Source organism: Trichoplusia ni, chromosome 21 (assembly GCF_003590095.1).
Source record: "Trichoplusia ni isolate ovarian cell line Hi5 chromosome 21, tn1, whole genome shotgun sequence".
In the NCBI taxonomy this organism is placed as follows: domain Eukaryota; kingdom Metazoa; phylum Arthropoda; class Insecta; order Lepidoptera; family Noctuidae; genus Trichoplusia; species Trichoplusia ni.
In genome coordinates, this window is record NC_039498.1 from 3,128,948 (window position 1) to 3,153,807 (window position 24,860).

Sequence of the window (24,860 nt, forward strand, 5' to 3'; positions counted from 1 at the left end):
AGAGAACATTTCCTGGCTGGAGGAAAATGTTCTCATAAAATATCAAAAAATAGAGAGCTTTCAAATAAATCTCTGTTTATTGCCTACGGTAAGAGCCTGAACAAATAAAGGTCAAATTTACGAAAAATCACCCGCACATCTTACGCCCCCTCGACACTAACTGTGAATTTGACAAGTGTAGAATCAAAAAATGCTACCTTTCCAACGAAACCAAGACTCCAGCCGAGTCCTAAAACTATTGAATTATGAATTGTGTTCGTGAAATTTCTGACCGATTTGAAGAAGCCAAATTGAGTATTTACTGTAACTATTCTGTTCTTCTATTGACTGGGAAGTGCAAAATTTGGAAGTGAACGAAATACTGTCGTTCGTTGAAGAGTGAACATTTGGAAGTTGCTCGATTCTGATGATAGCCTTTGAAAAAGGACGAAAACGAGGAGGCGCACAATGTTAGTTTGATTGTTTCGAACGTGTCTTCGACGCTTATTTGACGGCTTGAGGTAGTAGTACTATGTCTAGTAAGGCATGACCTGAGGTCCAAGGATGTCTAGTAAGGCATGACCTGAGGTCCAAGGATAAGCAGAAGAAAACGTTACAGCCGTAAACAATACGTATTGCTTGTCACCCAAGATACTAATTGAAAGATAAAAAACACGCAACAGAGGTGTTAATATGGTAGCCACGCGCTCCTCCGCAGAATACAAGCAATGTGTACGAATATTACTTATATTCCGGCCAACCCTAGGTTTTCACAAACCTGGGCTCACCACAATAGTGCCACGGATGGGTTTCTCAGTACTCGCGATCGCCAGCCTGACTCTTTCCCCGCTGAGCCCGACTCCTTCCCCGCTGCGCTATAGTGGCGTTGGAGAGAAGCGCATAGCAACGACCTAAACTAAACTAATCACAGCCAAAGTGGGGACAAAAACCTATACACCGAAACTACATGAAACCCAGTAGACGCCGTAATCAAGCTTGAAGCAAGAATTAAAGAAAGCGAAACAAAACGATAGAGAAAGAAAGCTTCGATTGTATTGGTTGGAGCGTGCTTACCGCCACCAACAACATCGGTCAGGTTCAGAGTACCTTGTGTTGTTTAGTTTAACACAAGGCATTTAAAACCAGAACGGCGAAGAGGTATTGGAAAACACTCCGACCCAATACAACTGAACGACAGTTTAACGTCATGTCGAGGACGATGCAAGCGTCTTGTTAATGATGTAACGAAACATTTTATTCGAGTTAAAATAATATATTTGTTTTATTTTGAATCTCAATTTCATAATAGCGTAATAACGCGCAAAACGGACACCATGGTGTGAGAGAAAGGTTTTTTAAAGGGACGATTGTCACGACGATTGACACGATTTTCCGAATAATCTATCACATTTCCACATTCCGTTTTTAACCTTTTGTTAAAATGTTCCTACAAGTATTTATGTAAACATGTAACTTGCTCTCCTGGTATCATCATCATCAGCCTTAAATAACTTTTGTTTGTGCTATTATCCTCATGGGCTTCGCATCTATCCTATTCTTCCTATCTTTTTTTATAACGTGTGCTTATCTCATACTCGTCTACTTAATGTAAACTTTTGTATCTTGAGTTTTTCTAAGGATAACTTCTCTGATGAATTTATCCGTCGAAGAAACTCCATTCCTAGCCCACTGCTACCTCAGTGAGCGACTAATCCATCTGCTTTTGAGTCTTTCTGCAAACCCAGATAGAGCGAGAGGGAGAGTTATAAGGAGAGTCGAATTAAAAATTCAGGAAATAGATAGTCGATAAAGATAAGCCAGGTATATACGTCAAGCGAATAACGAAGCGATAGAAGGTGGCAAAAATAATAGTTCATACTAGGAAAAGCACAATTACGGCGTCTACATAACTATTAGCTACATACTAACAAATATAAGTCCCCATTTTCATAACTAAGAGTAAAAGATCTTAAACACCTAGTCCTTACAGGACGGGAGGGCTCTACACACCTCCCAATTGTACCGGATTCCTGTTCTTTCAGGTGGAACCATCCAATATGTAACCTTCGCTTACTCTCTCACTCCGAGAGCCTTACTAACCAATATTATCAGATATAATTGGAAGATGTATAGAACCCCTCGACGAAACGATACCTTGTATAGGGGTTTCGCTTGGTCATCTTACTATTAATTATTGCTACCAATAATAGAGAACATTTCCTGGCTGGAGGAAAATGTTCTCATAAAATATCAAAAAATAGAGAGCTTTCAAATAAATCTCTGTTTATTGCCTACGGTAAGAGCCTGAACAAATAAAGGTCAAATTTACGAAAAATCACCCGCACATCTTACGCCCCCTCGACACTAACTGTGAATTTGACAAGTGTAGAATCAAAAAATGCTACCTTTCCAACGAAACCAAGACTCCAGCCGAGTCCTAAAACTATTGAATTATGAATTGTGTTCGTGAAATTTCTGACCGATTTGAAGAAGCCAAATTGAGTATTTACTGTAACTATTCTGTTCTTCTATTGACTGGGAAGTGCAAAATTTGGAAGTGAACGAAATACTGTCGTTCGTTGAAGAGTGAACATTTGGAAGTTGCTCGATTCTGATGATAGCCTTTGAAAAAGGACGAAAACGAGGAGGCGCACAATGTTAGTTTGATTGTTTCGAACGTGTCTTCGACGCTTATTTGACGGCTTGAGGTAGTAGTACTATGTCTAGTAAGGCATGACCTGAGGTCCAAGGATGTCTAGTAAGGCATGACCTGAGGTCCAAGGATAAGCAGAAGAAAACGTTACAGCCGTAAACAATACGTATTGCTTGTCACCCAAGATACTAATTGAAAGATAAAAAACACGCAACAGAGGTGTTAATATGGTAGCCACGCGCTCCTCCGCAGAATACAAGCAATGTGTACGAATATTACTTATATTCCGGCCAACCCTAGGTTTTCACAAACCTGGGCTCACCACAATAGTGCCACGGATGGGTTTCTCAGTACTCGCGATCGCCAGCCTGACTCTTTCCCCGCTGAGCCCGACTCCTTCCCCGCTGCGCTATAGTGGCGTTGGAGAGAAGCGCATAGCAACGACCTAAACTAAACTAATCACAGCCAAAGTGGGGACAAAAACCTATACACCGAAACTACATGAAACCCAGTAGACGCCGTAATCAAGCTTGAAGCAAGAATTAAAGAAAGCGAAACAAAACGATAGAGAAAGAAAGCTTCGATTGTATTGGTTGGAGCGTGCTTACCGCCACCAACAACATCGGTCAGGTTCAGAGTACCTTGTGTTGTTTAGTTTAACACAAGGCATTTAAAACCAGAACGGCGAAGAGGTATTGGAAAACACTCCGACCCAATACAACTGAACGACAGTTTAACGTCATGTCGAGGACGATGCAAGCGTCTTGTTAATGATGTAACGAAACATTTTATTCGAGTTAAAATAATATATTTGTTTTATTTTGAATCTCAATTTCATAATAGCGTAATAACGCGCAAAACGGACACCATGGTGTGAGAGAAAGGTTTTTTAAAGGGACGATTGTCACGACGATTGACACGATTTTCCGAATAATCTATCACATTTCCACATTCCGTTTTTAACCTTTTGTTAAAATGTTCCTACAAGTATTTATGTAAACATGTAACTTGCTCTCCTGGTATCATCATCATCAGCCTTAAATAACTTTTGTTTGTGCTATTATCCTCATGGGCTTCGCATCTATCCTATTCTTCCTATCTTTTTTTATAACGTGTGCTTATCTCATACTCGTCTACTTAATGTAAACTTTTGTATCTTGAGTTTTTCTAAGGATAACTTCTCTGATGAATTTATCCGTCGAAGAAACTCCATTCCTAGCCCACTGCTACCTCAGTGAGCGACTAATCCATCTGCTTTTGAGTCTTTCTGCAAACCCAGATAGAGCGAGAGGGAGAGTTATAAGGAGAGTCGAATTAAAAATTCAGGAAATAGATAGTCGATAAAGATAAGCCAGGTATATACGTCAAGCGAATAACGAAGCGATAGAAGGTGGCAAAAATAATAGTTCATACTAGGAAAAGCACAATTACGGCGTCTACATAACTATTAGCTACATACTAACAAATATAAGTCCCCATTTTCATAACTAAGAGTAAAAGATCTTAAACACCTAGTCCTTACAGGACGGGAGGGCTCTACACACCTCCCAATTGTACCGGATTCCTGTTCTTTCAGGTGGAACCATCCAATATGTAACCTTCGCTTACTCTCTCACTCCGAGAGCCTTACTAACCAATATTATCAGATATAATTGGAAGATGTATAGAACCCCTCGACGAAACGATACCTTGTATAGGGGTTTCGCTTGGTCATCTTACTATTAATTATTGCTACCAATAATAGAGAACATTTCCTGGCTGGAGGAAAATGTTCTCATAAAATATCAAAAAATAGAGAGCTTTCAAATAAATCTCTGTTTATTGCCTACGGTAAGAGCCTGAACAAATAAAGGTCAAATTTACGAAAAATCACCCGCACATCTTACGCCCCCTCGACACTAACTGTGAATTTGACAAGTGTAGAATCAAAAAATGCTACCTTTCCAACGAAACCAAGACTCCAGCCGAGTCCTAAAACTATTGAATTATGAATTGTGTTCGTGAAATTTCTGACCGATTTGAAGAAGCCAAATTGAGTATTTACTGTAACTATTCTGTTCTTCTATTGACTGGGAAGTGCAAAATTTGGAAGTGAACGAAATACTGTCGTTCGTTGAAGAGTGAACATTTGGAAGTTGATCGATTCAGATGTTAGCCTTTGAAAAAGGACGAAAACGAGGAGGCGCACAATGTTAGTTTGATTGTTTCGAAAGTGTCTTCGACGCTCATTTGACGGCTTGAGGTAGTACTATGTCTAGTAAGGCATGACCTGAGGTCCAAGGATGTCTAGTAAGGCATGATCTGAGGTCCATGGATAAGCAGAAGAAAAAGTTACAGCCATAAACAATACGTATTGCTTGTCACACAAGATACTAATTGAAAGATAAAAAACACGCAACAGAGGTGGTTATATGGTAGCCACGCGCTCCTCCGCAGAATACAAGCAATGTGTACGAATATTACTTATATTCCGGCCAACCCTAGGTTTTCACAAACCTGGGCTCACCACAATAGTGCCACGGATGGGTTTCTCAGTACTCGCGATCGCCAGCCTGACTCTTTCCCCGCTGAGCCCGACTCCTTCCCCGCTGCGCTATAGTGGCGTTGGAGAGAAGCGCATAGCAACGACCTAAACTAAACTAATCACAGCCAAAGTGGGGACAAAAACCTATACACCGAAACTACATGAAACCCAGTAGACGCCGTAATCAAGCTTGAAGCAAGAATTAAAGAAAGCGAAACAAAACGATAGAGAAAGAAAGCTTCGATTGTATTGGTTGGAGCGTGCTTACCGCCACCAACAACATCGGTCAGGTTCAGAGTACCTTGTGTTGTTTAGTTTAACACAAGGCATTTAAAACCAGAACGGCGAAGAGGTATTGGAAAACACTCCGACCCAATACAACTGAACGACAGTTTAACGTCATGTCGAGGACGATGCTATTGCCGGAGTTGTTCAGAATCATTGAACTGAATAGCCGTTGTAGAGTGAGAAGCAGAGGATTTTCTAAAGTTCCTAATCTGTACAAAGAGTGCCGACTAGTTTTCGATGTCGATGATCAAATTACAGGAAAAGAGAAACTGATATCGTTAGAACTTGTTTAATTTGTCAGTGACCAAAAATGCAATGAAATTTAATTGCCAAACTTCTTAATCTGTTTTCTACTTTTGTGTACTGCGGTGGAAATTGCTTTGTCTGATTTTTGCCTTAACTAACTTTTCAATGTGATTAGAAGTGATTCGGTGATGCAAGCTTTGCTATAATATTTTTATCCCCGTTCTTTTACTTCAAGTGACTTGACCAATGTTGAACTCGCCTATCGCTTTGTTAATTTACCGTTACATGTAGCTTGCTCATTTTTTAGCATTTCTGTTTTAGTTAAGAGATATAACTAGACTCAGCGATCCCTGCCTAAATAACCCTCTAGGCAAGAATTGGTACGCAGAATTGAATTGGCTGTTATAGATAAAGAAAAAAGAATGGCTAACACACTAATTCTTGCATCGTTTTTACTTATCTTGTTCATATGGAACAATTTACATAATGTCCATCAACCTAAAACCATTAGAAATGTTTCGGTGGTAGTATATTTATACATGTTTTTGGCGAGGCAGTCAATATTTTCGAGGACACCATAAAGTAATTGACCGATGACGTTACAATTAACTTTGCCGACTAACGTGATCAAGCAGGCCAGTAGTCTCTCAGTTTTGTTTTTCATATTTACGAGCTTGTCACAGTACATTAACCCTGTACCTAGTTGGCCCAACCTTCCTATAAATTTAAAAATCAATACCAAGGTAATTATTCAAAAAATATTTTTCAATACGTCCGGTTTAGATATATTATTATGCGTATTACCTACTATCGGTTTAGGTGCTAACTTTTAAATTATTGCATTTTGGAATTATTTCAATGCGTGGTCACTCAATTTTTTTCTTTCCTTTGTCTTTTTCTAAAGTTATGTTAGTAATGGATATTGTCGCATTATTCTCATTCAATAATAAATAGCTGTTATTATTAAGTAAAATGTAGCTACAATTCTATAAATCTATACGACAATGACTAAGATTACACCCTCATCATTCTACGATATCATTTTATTTTCTAAGTTTTAAGTTTGATTTTACTACACCAATAACTTAGGCTAAAGCGGTTAAATATGACTGTTTTTTTAATTACGCGATATCTTAACTTATAAAATAGATAAAAACTTAATTTAGTATTCACAAAATATTTTCTACCACTAACCTTATTCAGTAGCAGCCGGAGCCCGCCGTCGCCAGTCACTACGCGCCGAGTGGGGTAGTGGCTGGCGACGACGAACGACAATCTAGATCAGAGCTTTACACCCTAAAGATACAACATCATCATATTATTATTATTTACTCTCTAGTGAATCTATCCATGATACATACATGTAGCTAATAATTTTATAAATTACATTACTATGAATAAATGTTTGAACGGCTTCAAAAGTGCGATTAAGGATTCCTTGTGCAACACTTGAAGAAAAAAATGTTCTGACCATTTAACTGCAAACGTCAAGTGTGACTAACAAGCCAAATCACCTGATTTCAATTGGTAAGTTACACAATTGTGTCTTGGTATAAGTAATTTAAGTGCTATCGCTGCTGTTATTACGATTTCTCGGCCTGGGTGTATCATCGAACAAAGTGCTGTTCCTGGAGCGGGGATTCATCAAGTTGCGATACGGGAAAAAGAGGAACGGGAACGTTCGTGGTCGTGCGGCCGGCGGCGGTGGCGGCGGCGGCAGCGGCAGCGTCACCTGGTCGATGCGACGTTCCATGACGTGCTCGTGGCTGGCGGTGAAGCGCATGTCTTCCATCTCGATGATCTCCGGCGTGCGCAGCTGCCGGCTGTTGTCGAAGCGCCAGCGCCGGATCACCGGCTCGGAGCGGTGCCGGCGCACGTGCAGCCGCGGCCCCTCCATGTTGGCGATAGCGTTCCGGCTACCCGATGATAAAGTGTTTGCACTGTCGTGGGTTGCTGTTGACAAATATTGCTCGGTGAAACATGAAGTATTAACGAAACACAACGTTAATAAAGGTGAAGTCGTTGAATTTTACTCAATGGCTATGAAGACATAATGGAAAATCGAAAAATAAGATCTGACGGCATTCACTTGGCTTTGAACCTGTCTTAGTCAAATGTCACTTATAATAATTTTCTCATATACGTTGTTATTATTTTCTATCACTTCAGTCTCAACAAATTGCTCTTTTTTATGGAGAAAATTATTTGGACTTTAACTTTACGAAAATACTAAGACTTAATAACATTGAATTTAGAAGAAAAGGTTATTAAACTTCCGTAATACTTTTTAGGCTTTTGCAATAAGATATATTTTACTTTCTTTTTACCTCGTATTAAATTAGTTTTATATTCTTGAAGATTATGTTCTTGACTATCTACTCGTGTGCCAAGCGTACGACATAATTTTAGCGCTTTACTCAAATTGTTCAAATATGTCTTGTCTGTAGTATGCTGCTAAATCTTGCTACGCGATGCTACGCTAATGCTACACCGCTCGCTGCTATGTAAACGCTACGAACGTGACTAACATACTATTTTGAACTTGAACTTGAATGGAGGCAAATAAGAAATATTTCTCATTCTTTGGTAATAAGTTAGCCCTTATTGTTTGTTACGAAACTCTTACACTTTAAGACGAAAGAAACACGTAAGCCATAATATAATAAATATTAGATCTGCTAAACAAATGAGCGAACGCCCTAGCCTGGCAAAGCTAATCTTAAACATGGATTAAACAGCGCTTTACCAAATACAATAAAAATATTTCATCTTTAATTCAAGTCTGTTTCTTGTAGTAGGTAAGGTTGTATTAGTAAAATAAAGCTTTGTATCGCGCATCAAAAAGAAACAACACAAATTGTTGCATTAATCGATTTAGCTTCGCCGTTTATTACGGTATCGCAAAAAAAGAACACAAAAACGAAACAAACTTCGAAAATTTCAAGTTTCATGCTCAATCACAAATGCACGAAGGCTGAAAATCAAGTGCTCCTGAAAGCCCTTCGAATTAAAGCAGGTTTTATTAGTGTACGGCTCGCCAGTACCATAACCGGTGAATAAACTGTGTAACATGAAGTGCAACCCCCGCCTGTTTCCACTTCAACCTTGATTGTTTAGCGTCAATCATCATTTAGTACTTTCCTACAATTTCGTTTGCGGAATTTATATCGCTGTTTGCACCAAAACTCGTGGATATGGCACTCGATAATTATATTAATAGGCACTGACATTCCGTATTACATCAGGTATACCAATGAAATTATTTCATGTTATATTCCCACCATATCAACATCAAAACACGGGAACACTAATTAGGGGTTGTGTTTGGTATTTGTGTTTAAATTTTAATTAATCAATAAATTGAGTGGTCCTCGGTCAACGTTATAATTTGTGTGATAAATATAAACTCAGTGCTGTAATGTAGTATGTGCTGGGCAAGCACGGGTTCTCGCTTCATTTAATCATCTGTATCACAAAAGCTTGGAAATAAGTCATGTTTCGAAGTTCGTGATATCACAAATGATATGTACCCGGCGCAGTATTGCCGCACTTGTAAAACTAAAACTTAAATCAATGTCGAAACATGTCCGCTCTAAATGAAAATGTTACGCCGCCGCGCCGCGCCGTCGAGTTGATACTTGACTGGTGTTCTAAAGACTATGGGTATAGCCAATAACCTATTCTCCATGCTTCCCTTGTTCATACATTTTTTTCATTCATTGGATTAGATTTCAATCTCAATTATAAAAACAGACAACCTTTTTTCAATAGATTACAAGAATTTTCATTTCCCATTGGCCATTGGATTACAGTTAACTCTTGAATAAAGCCTCTATTAGAGGAAATGTGACTAGCTTCTTCGATTTTATTACTTTACTATTGACGTCTTGTCAAGAGAAAAAGCATGCGACATTCTTAAAGCCCAAGAAATAAATAACAAAGTATGTGAACTAACTTCATTTGACGTAAAGTAAAAAAAAACTGAGTTTAGATAAAACAGTTAAATGCGAGGCCGAAAAGCAACGCGGTAGGTTGTTAAAAAAATTTTCGGCCCTAAAACAAACTGTATTATCATTTCACTATAAACGCAATCACTCCCGTTGTCTGTCTCTTCCTGTACTTTAATGTTTTAAACTGCGCAACGTATTCTGATTCGGTATTTTTAATAGATTGTGATCTTGAGATTTTCTTGGCAAATGCTGGCTGAACCCCACGAAATACTTAGATTAAAACAATGTTTCACATTACTGTGTACTATAAACAGATCTACAAAAGTCTTCCGCAAAAAACACTATTTTTTAGGTTGACTCACTATATCTATACTTGGTATATTTTTTTTCAAATCTCCGTACCTAGCAAATAAAAACTTGCTTGGTTGCGCGGTAGCTCTGAACGTTGTAGTGAATTTCAGTACTGCACCCGGACGTAGCCGTCATGAGGTGCTAGTTCAATATAAAAGATTGACTGTAATCGGAATAACAAAAAACTTAAAAGAGACGATCCCGTACCCTGACAGCATAGACACTGAAATTCATTTTGTAAATATGAAACGTACAGGTGATACTATACTAAGTTAGGTCATAAAGGCATTTTGTGGACGGTATTTATTCCGTTCACGATCGTCCAACGTAAATGAACGTGACGACGAAAACTACTCGATAGGCAGAAAAGGATTTTTAATAAAAGCAGTGAACAGAGTGTTATTGTGTTGACATTGTAGCGCGCCTCACACTCTGCGCCTCGCGGCCCACCTGTTTTGCATGCTAGTTGATGAAGCGGTGTCTAGCTCTAGGCGTTCATGAATTACACTTTATTCCTAAACGAAAGTCAATCTCAGTCTATGTAAAGTGTCTGTTAAACATACATATTGATTGAATTCGAAATCGTTTTAATAGCACTACATATTAGTGCTATTAAAACGATTTCGAATATAACTATAATTAGTTTGTCTAATTCGGTATCTTCAATAACTGAATTCGGGTTATTTACATTAAAATGCAGGTACTCTTTTCGAAACGTACTTTCTTACGAGATAAGAGATAAACGTATCCTACATCTTCGGAATTCTGACTCACTTGTCACAGTCCCGGACATAACATTTTTTTTATAAATGCCCTGCCCTACCCCGTCTCGTAATTCTACTGGACGAATCGGAAATAATTGTTGCATCAAGTGCTTAAATTGAATATAAAGACAATTCTCTAGACTGCACTAAATAACTTTGATGCTCCTTGTAATTTGCCGTGTAAGGAACAAACTAAACTTGCTTAACCACACAGTCTCTAAGTTGACGGTACAGTTGACGAAGTTAATGAAGTCTTCGCAAGCAATTAGTCAAAGAATGTTCTAGACATATTTACACATACCATCGCATGATCTAGTAGTAGTTAATAATTATTAATATATAGTTATTAAATCTTAAAACTGCAGATTGAACAGTGATTACAATTATCTTTAAAAGTTAACTTTTAAACTGATGAAAAAATGTTGCAACGCGTTTAGGTATCTTTATAGTAAAACTATTACTTCATTACTAAAGCAAAATTAATCAAACAAGCCTTCTAAACAATGAATCTATTATATTAAGGCTTAATGTTTGGTCACTTCCTATATAACAAAATGTAGCGCGATGGTACTAAACAATATTGCTTTTTCACTGACCTACGATCAATGTTTGCTAAAGTCCAGCTATTTTACATGTGTTGAAGCAAAAAAACGTTGCCTTTTTGAACCGGAAAGACAAACAAAGGCATATTGAAAACCTAGATATGTAGAATATGTGTGGACGTTGGACAAATAGTTGCCGAAATGAATGCTTTCTGTTTATTCATCTAGTATGAATCTTTAAATAGAAGCAACAAACATTTTGTTTTTTAAAAATGAAAAAAATGTGGACTATCATTAATAACTGCTGTTCCGCGTTCGCGTAGAAGAATTACATCTTCTTAGGATTTCTTATACCGTTTTCGTAACACGTTTAATTACTGCTCTGCCCTTAATAATTATCGACTGATGGGATATATACTTACATTGAAAAAAAAAAACAAATCGGAACAGCAGTTTCTGGAGGCGCGTTATTAGTAATCATTGTAATATATGGTGTTAGTACAAACGTACCGTTAATGTGTTATTTAATTAATTATGAGAGAAATTCATATTAGCATGGCGTTACTTGTAGAGGCCCCTTTAATGACAAGAAAATAATAGTAACAATTAATAAATATAATTAAATCCTGGGATTATTTAGAATAAATTTTGGTACAAACTCTGTCCATGTACTTTTTCATTAACTTGAATAACTATTAATCTATAACCTATTCTATAATATGCTGTAGTGAAGTTAGACACTCAAAAGTAAGTAAACTTATTAAAAAAGTGTCTTGGCGACTTGAAGAGAGTGAGACGATACGAACAGTCCTGCGATAAAGTTATCCGTGAGCGCTAGGTAGCCGCGCATAACCCTGACACACTTTGCCTATAGCTTGGACGAAAGGGCCCTTTCACAAAGTTCCCTCCAAACACTCACTTCAAATAACCTTTTAAAAGCCAACCGAGATCCTAAACTATCAAGGAAGATAGTAACCAACATAAAATACTCAGTCGGTTCGATATTCAATACTAACGCGCAATAAAACAAAAACATATTGCAATAACACAATATTACCGGAACCCTCTCAACTAACCAGTTATAGTGAAATGCGGCTTTCAATACCACGAACGTGCAGAAACCTGATCCATTCGTTTCAATATATTTTTCAATAGAAAATAATTTTAAATGTATGGCCGCTGTATTCAATACAACACAGCCAGATGTGAACAAGTCAACGAAATCACTATAAATATTTTGTCCTATGACAAATGGTCCATTAAAATGTATTGTACCAAATTATTATCTTTCACTTCACATTTATCAATTTTTAGATGCACTTTATTAAAATAGTGTGTAAAAAAATTGAAACGTGAACGATATTGGTGCATTGTTTTACGCGTACTCCATTAATTAAAATAACATCAAAAATTCGTGATTTTAATGAACTTTTTGTTAAAAAACTGCCTGTTTGTACAGAATTAAAATTCAATTCTTTGTATTTACCTACAATTAGATTGTTTTGTGTATTTAGGAAAAAAGCTAATACAATAAAGTATATTATGAATACTCTAATTTAAATTCTATAAACGACGAATATAAACTAGTCGAATTTTGAGCGCTTTCTTTTATTGTTGATAAACTTATCACTTTATATAGTGAATATATCCTCAAGCTTTTAATATTAGCGTTGCCTATTATTAATTGGTTTTGCAATGGATAGGTATCGTAAAAGTGAAGGCGACAGCGAGTGAATGTAAAATTTTTGAAGCCGTTCATGAAGTTACCCTCTGCGCAGACTTTGATTACTCCATCAGACTATCGTCATACAGACATCGTTATTGGCGAAACGTCAATAGCCAGATCAAAAATAAAAACGAACAACATTAGCAACGTTCACTAAAGCGACCCCCTGCAAGGTTCATGCTTCGGCTTTGTATCTTCTGAATAATCCTATTAAAGCAACCAATAAGAGAGAGCAAAATCTAGGTTTTAGATTAGCCAACGTTTGATATTTGTTCGTTATATTCACAAAGTGTGAAGTTGGAAGTTGTACATTGAATTCTTATCTTAAGAATTTCTAGTCTGCGTACCGACGCGGTTACTTGATTTGGGCGTAGTTACGCGGAAACTAATTGTAATGGTGTTTTATGAAAAGGACGACAACTACTTATTGACTTACATGTTGTAAGTATTGTTGATTTATTATTACAATTTCGTCAGAGTTTAAGAATATTAAAACTATTCGAATATAGTTTTGCGCTTTTATTCGCAGTCACAGTAATGATCTCAAGTTTGGGATCCTCAGTATATTGAGAATGAGAAAATTAGTTTTCACCTACCTAATTAATTTGCACGTTGCATAAAATTTAACTCCCTTTAAAAGAAAGGACGGTAGCAGATTTGGCATTTTTATTCAAAATTGCAAATAGCGAATCCTATATTTCTGAATTGGTAAACGGGATCGGACGGGAGAAAAATCTTTATGAACATTTATTTTCACATTTGGACCATTAATGTGCTTAATATTAATACACCATCTTAAACTTGTTTATAATTTCAATTTAATTTTATTTGTTTTTGTTAATCATTAATTACGAAAACTTGTAATTGGCTTTAAATTAATTACGGTCTTTTGTGATTTTGTCATAAGTAGTATGTGTAAGTTCTCCTTTTACAATAAAATACTATACATTTTTCAGAAAAATCTTAATTAATCTTACTAACCCACATAGCATCTTACAGTAAGTTACTGCATCTTACAATTATTTACACACCTAGTGTAAAATAATGATGCTATGATCTACTTTGTTTCGTTAATGTCTGTTCTCTCAAAAAGCGAGGTTGGATGATGCCCGCTTAGTTCTCTGCATAAAAGACCTGTGTCCCGTGTACGCCTTTAAAAAGGACCAGATCTGTTTTCATGAAGTCATCCCGTAAATAAAAAGATACTACGAGTAAACATTGCTGAAAAGCGGCCTCCGAAATCATATCCTTATGCAGTCTTCAAAAAACGAAATAATAATGGGCAACATTGAATATTTGAAGCTTGAATAAACATTCACAATACAAACTGACCGGTTGTTAGTGCTATATACTGCATAGTACCTCTTCAAAAGCACTCGTATGCTCCGCTAAACCTAAGTGCCGGCCATAATCCTTTAAAAGCTAAACAACCTAGCAGGAACTATGAAAATGGTTTTCGGACCTCATCAATGCTACAGTTGATAAATAGATGTAGGTGTCCCGCGTTACACCAGTACTTGTGATGGTGTTGTGATAATTTAATTTTCTAACTATTAAACACATAGTACACTATTAAAGGTCAGCTAAAAGTTTCTTCTGTTATTAAAATGTTTCCACGGAGTCAAGAGATAATTCGGTTATGGTATTGATAATTTTAAGTGAAACATTAGAAAATCACTTACTTGAGATGCTGCTGGCTCTACCGGCATGCAGGGAGACGAGCGCCATGTCGTCGGTGCGGCGCAGGAAGCGACGCAGGCAGGGGATGGCCGCACACAGCGCCCGTCGGAAGTTCTGCCCCGAGAGGCAGTACAGGATGAAGTTGATGCCAAAATTAGTATGAAAAAACATCAGTGCTAGCTGCTGAACCGCTGCCCAACGCCCGGTGTACTCTGTGGCACGCTACGACAAATTAAACCGCTTAGAACCGCCGGAAGAAGATCACGCTTCCTCGACGGTGCTAAGGGGATACAGTTTTAATAAGGCACCGAATTTCGAAGACAAAACATTTCGCGCTTCTCACCACGCAGCCCAAAATGTGCAACCATTTTTAAATCTCGTTCGCCAATTTACACTGCTGTGCAAGCTAACCCGCTTATCCGTTCGCCCTCCGCGTTACTCTTCACGCAGGGTAGCTGACAGACAGCCCGCGTCATTACCATTTAGCGTTAAAAGTCATTTCCTTGAGTCAAATACTTTAAAAATATTTGACACAACGAAATTACTATACGCTCCCCTTGTGGCCTTTAATCCTTCCGATTTGGTCGGAAGGATTAAATTAAATTAAGGATTTAATCATCCACCACAGAGATTTCATGCGTCTTTTTTATCTCTGTAATGTATTCATGAAACAGATTCCAGGATGGATTGGTAGTGCACCAGCCGATCGTGGAATCTATTTCTTGGTAATTAGTTATTATTTTCAAATTGTTGAGTTTGGTTTTAACAAACATAAATATTAATACTGCGTCTTAGTGTAGCGCTATAACGCAGTGGTAATATTAATTTATTGTAATATTATGAAAACTATAAACAAATAAAAATTCCTCCTGCTTTTCAATTGCGCCCGGCGAATGTACAAAGCATGAACATAAAAAAAATAACGGAATTAAAAAAAAACAACTTTAAAAAATAATTATTTTCAACCGACTTCGAATACGGGAAGGTTGTCAAATCGTCAGTATTTTTTATGTTATCGGACAGGATGAACCGATTTTGTTTATTTTTCTATTATTAAACGTGGAAGAGCTGTCAAGTTTGGCTCTCTATTATTTGAAGTCTAATTAACATGCCAACTCAGCCCGTAACAGATGCAACTATCGGTCCATATGAACGCGTCACTTTTAACTTTTTTCGTAAAATATAAAATAAAACCGACTCTGCCAAACTTAATTTATTAAATTACTTATTATATACATATTTGACACGTTAATCGGATCAGAAATATCCGAGCAATTGATCCGCACCTCCTCCTTAAGACGGTTAAAAATGAAGGAAGCTTAGGTATATACAAAATTATAATTCTGAAGTATTTACACAAAACTTTTCACAGTACAACAGCTTTGTGCTCCAAGCATCGGCGAATATGTACACGCGCATAAAAATAAAAATTGTAAAAATAACTGCGCAACACAAAATCACCAATGTGGACCTAGGTTTGAATCCGCACAAATTGCACTAATTGTGTGGGACACACAATTTCATCAAGTACGTGATCTGGCAGCGATGACCCGCTCCTCGCTACCCTGCATACAAACATTCATTGTTTCTATTTAGTCCCCGCAAATAGGCGGTCTATTCATTTTACTTGGGTTACATAAGCTGACTGACGTATGTAGAACTCATTACATCTCTTCATCTCTATTAAATGCGTAATTATACGAAACGCATACTGTAATACCAAATTAATTACAGGCTATTGAACAGAAATAACAAAAAATCTATGAATGACGACGTAAATCACGTAGATACTCGTACATGCATAGGAGAGAATCCTATCCGTAATTATATTCAATATGTACGTAATTGGGCTTAGTTTCATTGTTATTTTATAGTCATACATTTTTTAAGAATAAGTTATGAAATAAAGGCATAAATAAATAATTTAAGATGCGGCAGTTCAGAATTTTCGTTTAGGTTTGTTTTAAAGTTGGTAGTACGCCTTCTTAAATTAAATACTAAAATCTTAAATTAAAAACTGTAAATCTTTATAAAAATACTAGCTGACCCAGCTAACGTTGTTTTGCCTCATGAATTATTTCTAGTTGTATGTATTTTTATTGACACATTATAAAGAAATCAAAACAAAAATTTTGTCCGAAAAACAAAATAACAAATTAACACTTAGGGGTATGAAAAATAAATGTTAGTCGATTCTCAGACCTACTGAACGCATATAAAATTTGGTAAAAATCGGGTAATTTGGTTAATCCGTTTCGGAGGAGTACGGTAACCAACATCGTGACACGGGAATTTTATATATTAGAATTATATATTAGATTCCTGGAGCAGGCTTAAACAAAAATTAAAAAAAAAAAAATTAACGCTTTTGGCCATCGACCACTATTGTTATATTAATTGGCTTATTTTTAAATTGAATTAACACTTTCACCATTTAATTAGCATTCTTGTAATCGTGGTAAATTGTCTCTTCGATTCCAGTACCCCCTATTGCTTATAGAGGTGTTATCTCAATGTTCTCGTTTTAGCGCCGGCTTCGGACCGTGCAGTAATTGACACGTCATTCAGTGCGCACTTTTGTTTGTTAACAGGCCGAATACTGCCCTACTCCAGGCTTTTACGAAGACAATAATGATAACACTAGAGATGGCGAAAATTTTAACTGTATAGTTATCACGGTTAATGAGATAGCGCCTCGTTACAAACGGACAGACGGCGTTGCCTCAGTAATAAGCTATTTCCCCTTTGGGTAGATGTGGAACAAACAAAAACGAACAATTAAGTCGACTTCAAAAAATAAAATATAATCGACTTTAAAAAGCGAGTAATAAAATGAACGGCAAAAAATATTAAAGTATCAAATACCGAGCTCATACTCGTTTTACATTTGCTGAAACGTAATAAATAATAACGTTGTAATGGATGCCAGAATCCGTATCGATAGCAAACAGAGAATCGCGAGCTGTACTATAAAAAAGTGGGACTGCGCCAGCTACTTATTACGAGGGTCCTTTTTATGAAACAGTCTAGAGTTCGCCATTTAGCGACGCGAAGAAAATATGCAATAGTGACTACCTCTCTCAATCCGAAAAGGCCTTTTCAATAAGTTGACTCTCGCTTGAAGTCGCGTATAATTTTAATTGTCATTACCGCTCTAATCACTTTCTACAAAGACGTTCGAAAGTTGCCAAACTTTTAGTCAGACTGTTCAATGTCAATTATTATTTTGTGTAGTTATTATAATATGTTAATTTAAGTTAAGATTTAACATCTTTTTTGTGACAAAATTTTTTCAGCATATAAACTTTCATTTTATCTGACGAATATGGGGTTCATATAATAGATATAGAAATAAATTTTCATTTGAAACACAGTATAACCTATTCCAATAATTAAGCTAATTACCGATAAAACCCACTCGAGCTCAAACACGTGTAGCGCTTGTTTTGACGTATAAATTATAATTATTATAATACTTTCTAAAAGATTGATTTGATCGTCCCCGTATTTTTTAAGGTTGCGCGTTTACATTCAAGTATCACTTGCCGCCCCTTCCGGCGCTTCATATCTCTGTTTATATGTTGTAATCCTCTATTAACTGCTATGTCTATTTCTCTACTGATTTTTACTCAACTGAGACCACTCGAACTCATCTCATGATAGATCATTATTGTTTTTAATTAGCGTTTATTAATTAGGGATTAAAATATGTATCAATGTTTAGGTTTATGTACATATTCCAATCGATAACTCCGCATGGTGAGGTATAATTATGAAGAGGCTGAAGGAAATTACTAATCACATTTATTCCTAAAACACTATTCCCGTACTGTTAAATGTGAGTTATTCAAAAACATAGCCATCAAACCAAAACAACACAGGGTCGGAAACCCCACCATTAACACGTTGAAACTCACTCGCCAGTTAATCCCGCCCGTGAAGCCGCAAGTGGTGGCGTCACGGATTTTATATTAGGCCCGCTCTGTCGCCACCGCGCCCAACTGTCTGAATGGGTTAATATCTATCTTGTTCTCTTTGGAGTTTTCATCAAAGGATGTTAGTCAAATATATTTTTTTTATAATTTATTTTATATTAAAAATAAAAATTAGGAACCTCGTCAGCTTACAATGAAGGACTCCAGTTGGGTCCGAACTACTCGGGCTATCCCGATAAGTAAGCGTGAGTAAATTATTATAATAATATTTTTAAGTGTAATATTTCCACTACTCTTAAAAAGCGTTCCTTGTTTTGTAATCGTTTTGACATGACGCAAGGATTAGGTATTACTAAATGCTTCCCTGTCTCAAATCTCAATCGTCCGATTTTCCAATCCCGATTTTTTTGTTTTATTTTCAATTTGACAAATAAAAACCATAAAAGTACCCAGTAATTTTGGTTGCTTCTAAAACTGTAATTTTGTACTGACATTTACAAAGAACGAGTTAACTCGATCGAGTATGTAAAGTACGTAACACGTAGTAGATAAAAATAGATGCCCTTTGACATAGGAAATTGGTAAAAAGTAGCGAATGTCACAAGTGTGTAGCAGCGAGTGGTTTGGGCACTAAACCGATTTTAGCTGCAGGGAATTTGCAGCGCACGCATCCCGCCCACTCTAGACTAATTCACTTTTAAATTCCGCCCAATACGCACAAAATAGATTAACTATACTATTTTTTGTTTGTTTTATTTTGACTATTTTCTAATATCGGCGTTGAAATCAATAGTCACGTATTTAAAAAAAACCATAATACGCGTTGTGTCTAAATAAAAACAATATGCCTTGTACCAAACCTCGATAACATTACTACACAAATAGAAAACGCGCAGTAGGTCGCGACAAATTCGCTCTCTCAAAGACGAAGAAAAGATACGTTTCAACAGGTGGCACACCCCTCACTCTCTCAGACGTACTCAAGCAACTGTTCAACAAAAACAATATGCTTGCCGACTAACTCCGACCGACCCGCGACGCCTGTTATGTTCGCACCTAACTCCACCGATACTAATCGTATTATTATTCAATTTGATTTTCTTCCCTCATACTTCATACCATTGTAGATCGTATTTTTAACAAATTCAAAATGTTTATGTTTTATTATTAGGTAAAAATGTTTGTAATGGTGTTGGGAAGTTGGTAGCTAAATGTCTTAATATTCAGAATTTATCTGAAGACTGTAATTAGAGACTTCGAATTACTTCTTGTTAATTATTATTATTAAATTAGCAGCTAATTAGGACCTAATTGCCTTTACTTAAACTAAATTGGTCTGCTTAACCTTACAAAGTTGAGACAGTTTTTTTCTATCTCGTCTGTTTTTTCATGTGCACATTTTGCGGCGGACCGGCGCGCGGCGTAAGCAAATCTGGCTGAACTATGCACGACGAACTGAAGAAACTTAGTTTTCTTCGGCGTTAGCTAACGATGGGCTTACGTGACTTCGTAGTTTTCAATGCCAATAAAATTATAAAGTATATTTTTTAAATTTATCATGGCTGATTGACTATGTTTTTAACGTCTCCCTCATTGACGTATTTAACCTGGTGTCACGGGTGGTTTCACAAACATTCAAGTCCTATGCACAAAGATTCCCTGACTCAGGACGTGCATTCGTAGATCACACAAATGCTTGTCCTCCGTGGAGATAGAACCCGCAATACCTCGCGTTCTGTTTCGGTTTGACGGGGTGACAACAACCCCTCGACTGTCGGTGCATTCATTAAAACAACTTGGCACATGTACAGAGCCGACGGTATACTGCGTAATGAGTAATCAGTAACTACAGCGACTGAATTTGAAGGAGTGCGTTTGTATTAGATTTTGCCCGCCTTTACTAATTATGAAGCAACTCTCTGACACGCAAATTAAACCAATTAGGTTTGGTTTGATGTAATTACAGTCATTATTGTAACGTTTTAAAAACTTTTGATTTCGATATTTGATTTTGATACGGAAATAAAAAAAGCTGATCGATGGGTCCTTTGAGACATCTTAAACTAAAAAAAACTTATATTAATCGACACACACTTGGATTCCAATATCTGATCGCAGCGTTAGAAAAATAAGTTGGGGCTATGTCTGGTTTCTAGAATACGCGAAAACAAAGTTATAAAATTATGTCACGTGAGGGTATTCAATTTGATTCGTGTTTTAAATAAAAACGTCATAATATATTTTTTAATGCATTTATGTTCTAAATCAACAGTTGGTAATAAATATTTAGGGATAAAAATATATTTAATTATTTTTCAACCACTCACAATGCTTCAGATTATTTCCACGCAAAAATAGCAAATGTCTGCCAAAATAAGATTTTAACTGAACAATTAACCATTGTTTAATAATTGCGAATAGTGAACAAAGGAATGATGAGGACAAACAAATTAAATTCACGCGGTACATAATCGCAACTGCTTTTCTTGATGTTCCGTAGTCGTAACAGCGACCTGATCGCAATGATGCTAAAGGGAATGTTGATCTTATCCGGACTCAGGTGGGTGGTTCTGCTCCTAAAAAATAATTATACTAAATCATTTGAGGCTTAATCATGTTCTAAATTATTTTCTTCCCAACATCTTCGACGTAAAGCCAAGCTTCAATCTGAGCACGACTATTCTAAAAAAATACAATAATTAGTTAAAGTATTAACTCAAGCATATCATTTTATATTTCTTGCAATAGTATTAACAAAATTATAAAATACTCACTTAATGTTGCGCGGATTACATAAATATAATAAATAAGTAATCCTCATTTCTCGAAGTCACCTGTCCACACAAGCCGCGACACAACCACGTCACACCCCATGTACCGGGGACCGCACTAAGGGCATCCGTGCACCATAAAGCGTTATTTTGCTTAATTAAAATTTTCATTGTTCTTTGAATGAGCTTAATCTTGTAATGTACTGCAACTTACGATGTTTAATAGATGCATTTTAAATATTCGACTGTGTGATTTTAACACCATTTTATTACTTAAGTAACGTGAATGCTTTACAATAAGCTAACTCAAATACATGATTTTTCCCGTCGGTCGGGTCGAGCATTCCTTGATTTAACTTTTTTGCTATTAAAAATAAAACGAAAATCTTTTTCGTGCTGGGTTTACGCACGTTGACAATAATTTGATTTCATTCTTGTTATTTTCTCCGTATTTTAAATGTGATGTAAAATACAGAATTGATATGATTCTAATAATTTGTAGAAAAGAAACCAGTTTTTGTTTAAGTCTGCCGAAGTTTCAGGAATGTTAAAGCCCACTTACATGTATAAATAATTTGGAAGCTTTATATTTTTTTGAGTTCCGTACTCGCAGAGGTAAAACGAGATCCTATTACTAAGGCTCTTCCGTCTGTCTACCTGGCCGTCAATTCGTCCGTCCTTCTGTCATTAGGCTGTATCAGGTAAACCGTGATAGCCAAACGGTAAAAATTTTCACTCGTGATGTACTTCTGTTTCCAGTATAATATCAAATACTAATAATTAAAATCAACGTTAAGCAACAGTTGTTACAGTAATAAATTTTAGGGGGCCTCCTTCTTATAGATAGCTAAGTTCCACTAGCTTTCAATAAAGCGACAAGCACTTATATTAGAGGCGTCATTATTAACCAATATCATTTTTTGTGATTTGTGAAATTATTTGTTACACCAAAACCATACCGAACTTTTAGTCTAACTTGATTCTAACAGAAAAAGTAGGTGGTAATAATATTTCGTAATAACAAACACATCTCTATTAAACTGACTTACAAAAGTCTTATTTGTGAAAAATGGTTCGTAAAATCCGAACCATTTTCGAATTTACAAGTAATAAATTAATGAGTTTATAAAGTTAAATGAGAACGTAAACCGACTATCGCAACATTCGAATGTTACATCGAAATACTCGCAAATGGCAAAAGTGTCTAGGTACATAGGCATGTTCATTTTCCTGTTTATCATTTATTTACTAGTAAAGTCTGACTCCAATCGGCACGTTTATACAATTTTTGTCCACAATAAACGGTCATAATTATGTTAAATATAAGTATATGCTAGTTTCGGCGCCTTCTCGTAGTGGCATGCACCATTGATCGATTGTTTGCTGTAAAATACCCGCTGCAAAGGAAATATGCATGATGACCTCTTGTTAACCATACTGCTCATTTTAATATTGGAGATAAAACTACATCGTTCATTTTGCCCTTCGCCATTATCTTTAAAAATTACATTCTTAAGCTTTTGTTACATATTATGTCCAGGTAACATAAACTTAAGCCGTTTACTTATGTGTAGTATAACAATTAATTATCTATTATATATTAAACTTATAACTAAAGTACATCGCTACTTTCGACTATTACAATGAAATTGCCGTCTACAGAATTCCTAAAAAACGTAGATTCATATCGACGAGTTTATATATTTGTCTGCGTTAAGCCCATTTAGCAACAGTATATTTGCTGCATCTTGCCCTTTGGTTGAGAATTTTTCAGTCCATGCTAATATTTCATTTGACTTTATTGAACACTTGCCTTCTCAGCGTTTGATGTATATCCTAATAACAGCATGAGCACCATTTAATATTTACTTGAATCTATTAATTAGGTTCGAATAATTTGCCTTCTCTCAAAATATTTTTTACTAATTTAGATGTTATTTAGCAAAGCGTGTAACCTGTAAGAAGCAACCACATTTTGCATGGACAGTGAAATATCGCACGGACATAAGAATATATGTTTCGCTCTACAATTAACCATATTTAAATGTGCAAAACTATAATACAAAAGTGTTCAGTGCGCCGTGCCGTTTAAATTTTATTTTTAAACTTTAAGAGTGCTATAGCAGCCAATAAAAAAGGCTAATTCAAACAATTATTATTTCACGAAGCAGCTTTTGCAATGCAATTATTTTTGCGTTAAATTTGACGGGCTGTCGCTTAAGCGCAGAGTTTATATAAAAACACATCGCTGTGGTACAGAGAGTAGCATCTGCTAAAATAAATATGATACTTACCATGCCGTAAGCGTAGGCCAGCACTCGCATGGTGTACGCTGGCAGGTTCAACAGCACGAACACCGAAGACACGATGAGAAGCATGCGCGTGACGCGGTGCTGCGAGCGCAGCGCGGACGGCGGTGGCAGCCGCTCCGTGCCCAGGGAACCTTGCTCCTGCTCCATCTTCATAAGAGCCCTGCGCACGCGCTCGATGCGGTACACACCCACCATTATGCATGTATTAAGGAATATTATAATGGCGAGGGGCAATGTAAATGATAGAGCAGTGTCTACAATGTTGAAACGAGCAGCGTGATCGACATACTCAGAGTCGATATTACAGTCATTTGTGCCCGGCGACGCAAAGCGCAGTACCGGGATGTTAAAAATTAGTGCAGCCAATACCAACAGGCCAACGATATGCTTGGCTCGGGTCATTGTGCACATACTGTTCCTCTGCAGCGGGTACATAACAGCGACAAAACGTTCAATGGTGAATGCCACTACAAGCCACGCGCTGAGAAGACACGACACGAAACTTGCGTACACAAATACTTGACAGAGTCCATTCAAGTGAAATATAACCGTTGATTGTACAGCTGTCAACCAAGGAGGCACCAGTTGCAGCAGAAACACTGTATCTGATATCGCAAGTGCGGATAGATATAAACTCGTCGATTGAAATCTAAGCTTACTCGTAAAGAATATAAAAACAGAAAGAAGGTTGCCGATGCAACCTAAAGACACTAATAATGGCGTGTAATACGTATTTAATAGTGTTGCTAGTATTTCGAGATAAATATCAAATGATGTTAAAGAACTATTTGTAATCGATGTATTTTCCGCGATAGTCGGCAACGTAAAGTTAGAAGCGTCCATCTCGAGGAGCCACGCGTGACTTCCACTCGGGTCTGGCTGCGACTGGCGCCGGGCTGCAGCCGACCGCGCGCCGCACCTCCTGCACCAATGCATCCTCCGCCCGGGCGAGCTCCGCCCCTCGCCGCCCCTCGCCGCGCCGAGCCGCCCAACTGCCCCCCCCCCCGTCATTTCCCATCCACTATATTCAACAAGTTACAATTTACTCGAATTTTTGTTTACACAATTATTTGCTTTTACGATTAATACAACAGCAGGAACTATTCATTTAAAACAGGAAAGGAGGAAAGTGGACAAAA

At 36.9% G+C, this 24,860-nt stretch overlaps 2 protein-coding genes across 8 annotated transcripts in view; one reads left to right on the forward strand and one right to left on the reverse strand.

Moving 5' to 3' along the window:
- LOC113504291 (protein furry) overlaps positions 1–24,860 on the forward strand; it is a 110,037-nt gene that overhangs the window by 43,961 nt on the left and 41,216 nt on the right. The window lies entirely within an intron of this gene.
- On the reverse strand, positions 515–24,708 carry LOC113504295 (neuromedin-U receptor 1). The gene is made up of 3 exons (XM_026886552.1): positions 23,704–24,708; positions 14,706–14,925; positions 515–7,643 (listed from the first exon to the last, which is right to left on the reverse strand). Exons 1-3 carry the CDS (start codon positions 24,655–24,657, stop codon positions 7,252–7,254), a joined length of 1,566 nt encoding a protein of 521 aa, XP_026742353.1. The 5' UTR covers positions 24,658–24,708; the 3' UTR covers positions 515–7,251.

Coding starts and splice junctions, on each gene's coding strand:
- LOC113504295 (XM_026886552.1), bottom strand. CDS start 24,657: ATGCATTGGTGCAGGAGGTGCGGCGCGCGGTCGGCTGCAGCCCGGCGC. Junction 14,926..23,703: donor TGGCCTACGCTTACGGCATG/GTAAGTATCATA, acceptor AATTTGTCGTAG/CGTGCCACAGAGTACACCGG. Junction 7,644..14,705: donor TAGAGCCAGCAGCATCTCAA/GTAAGTGATTTT, acceptor ATTTGTCAACAG/CAACCCACGACAGTGCAAAC.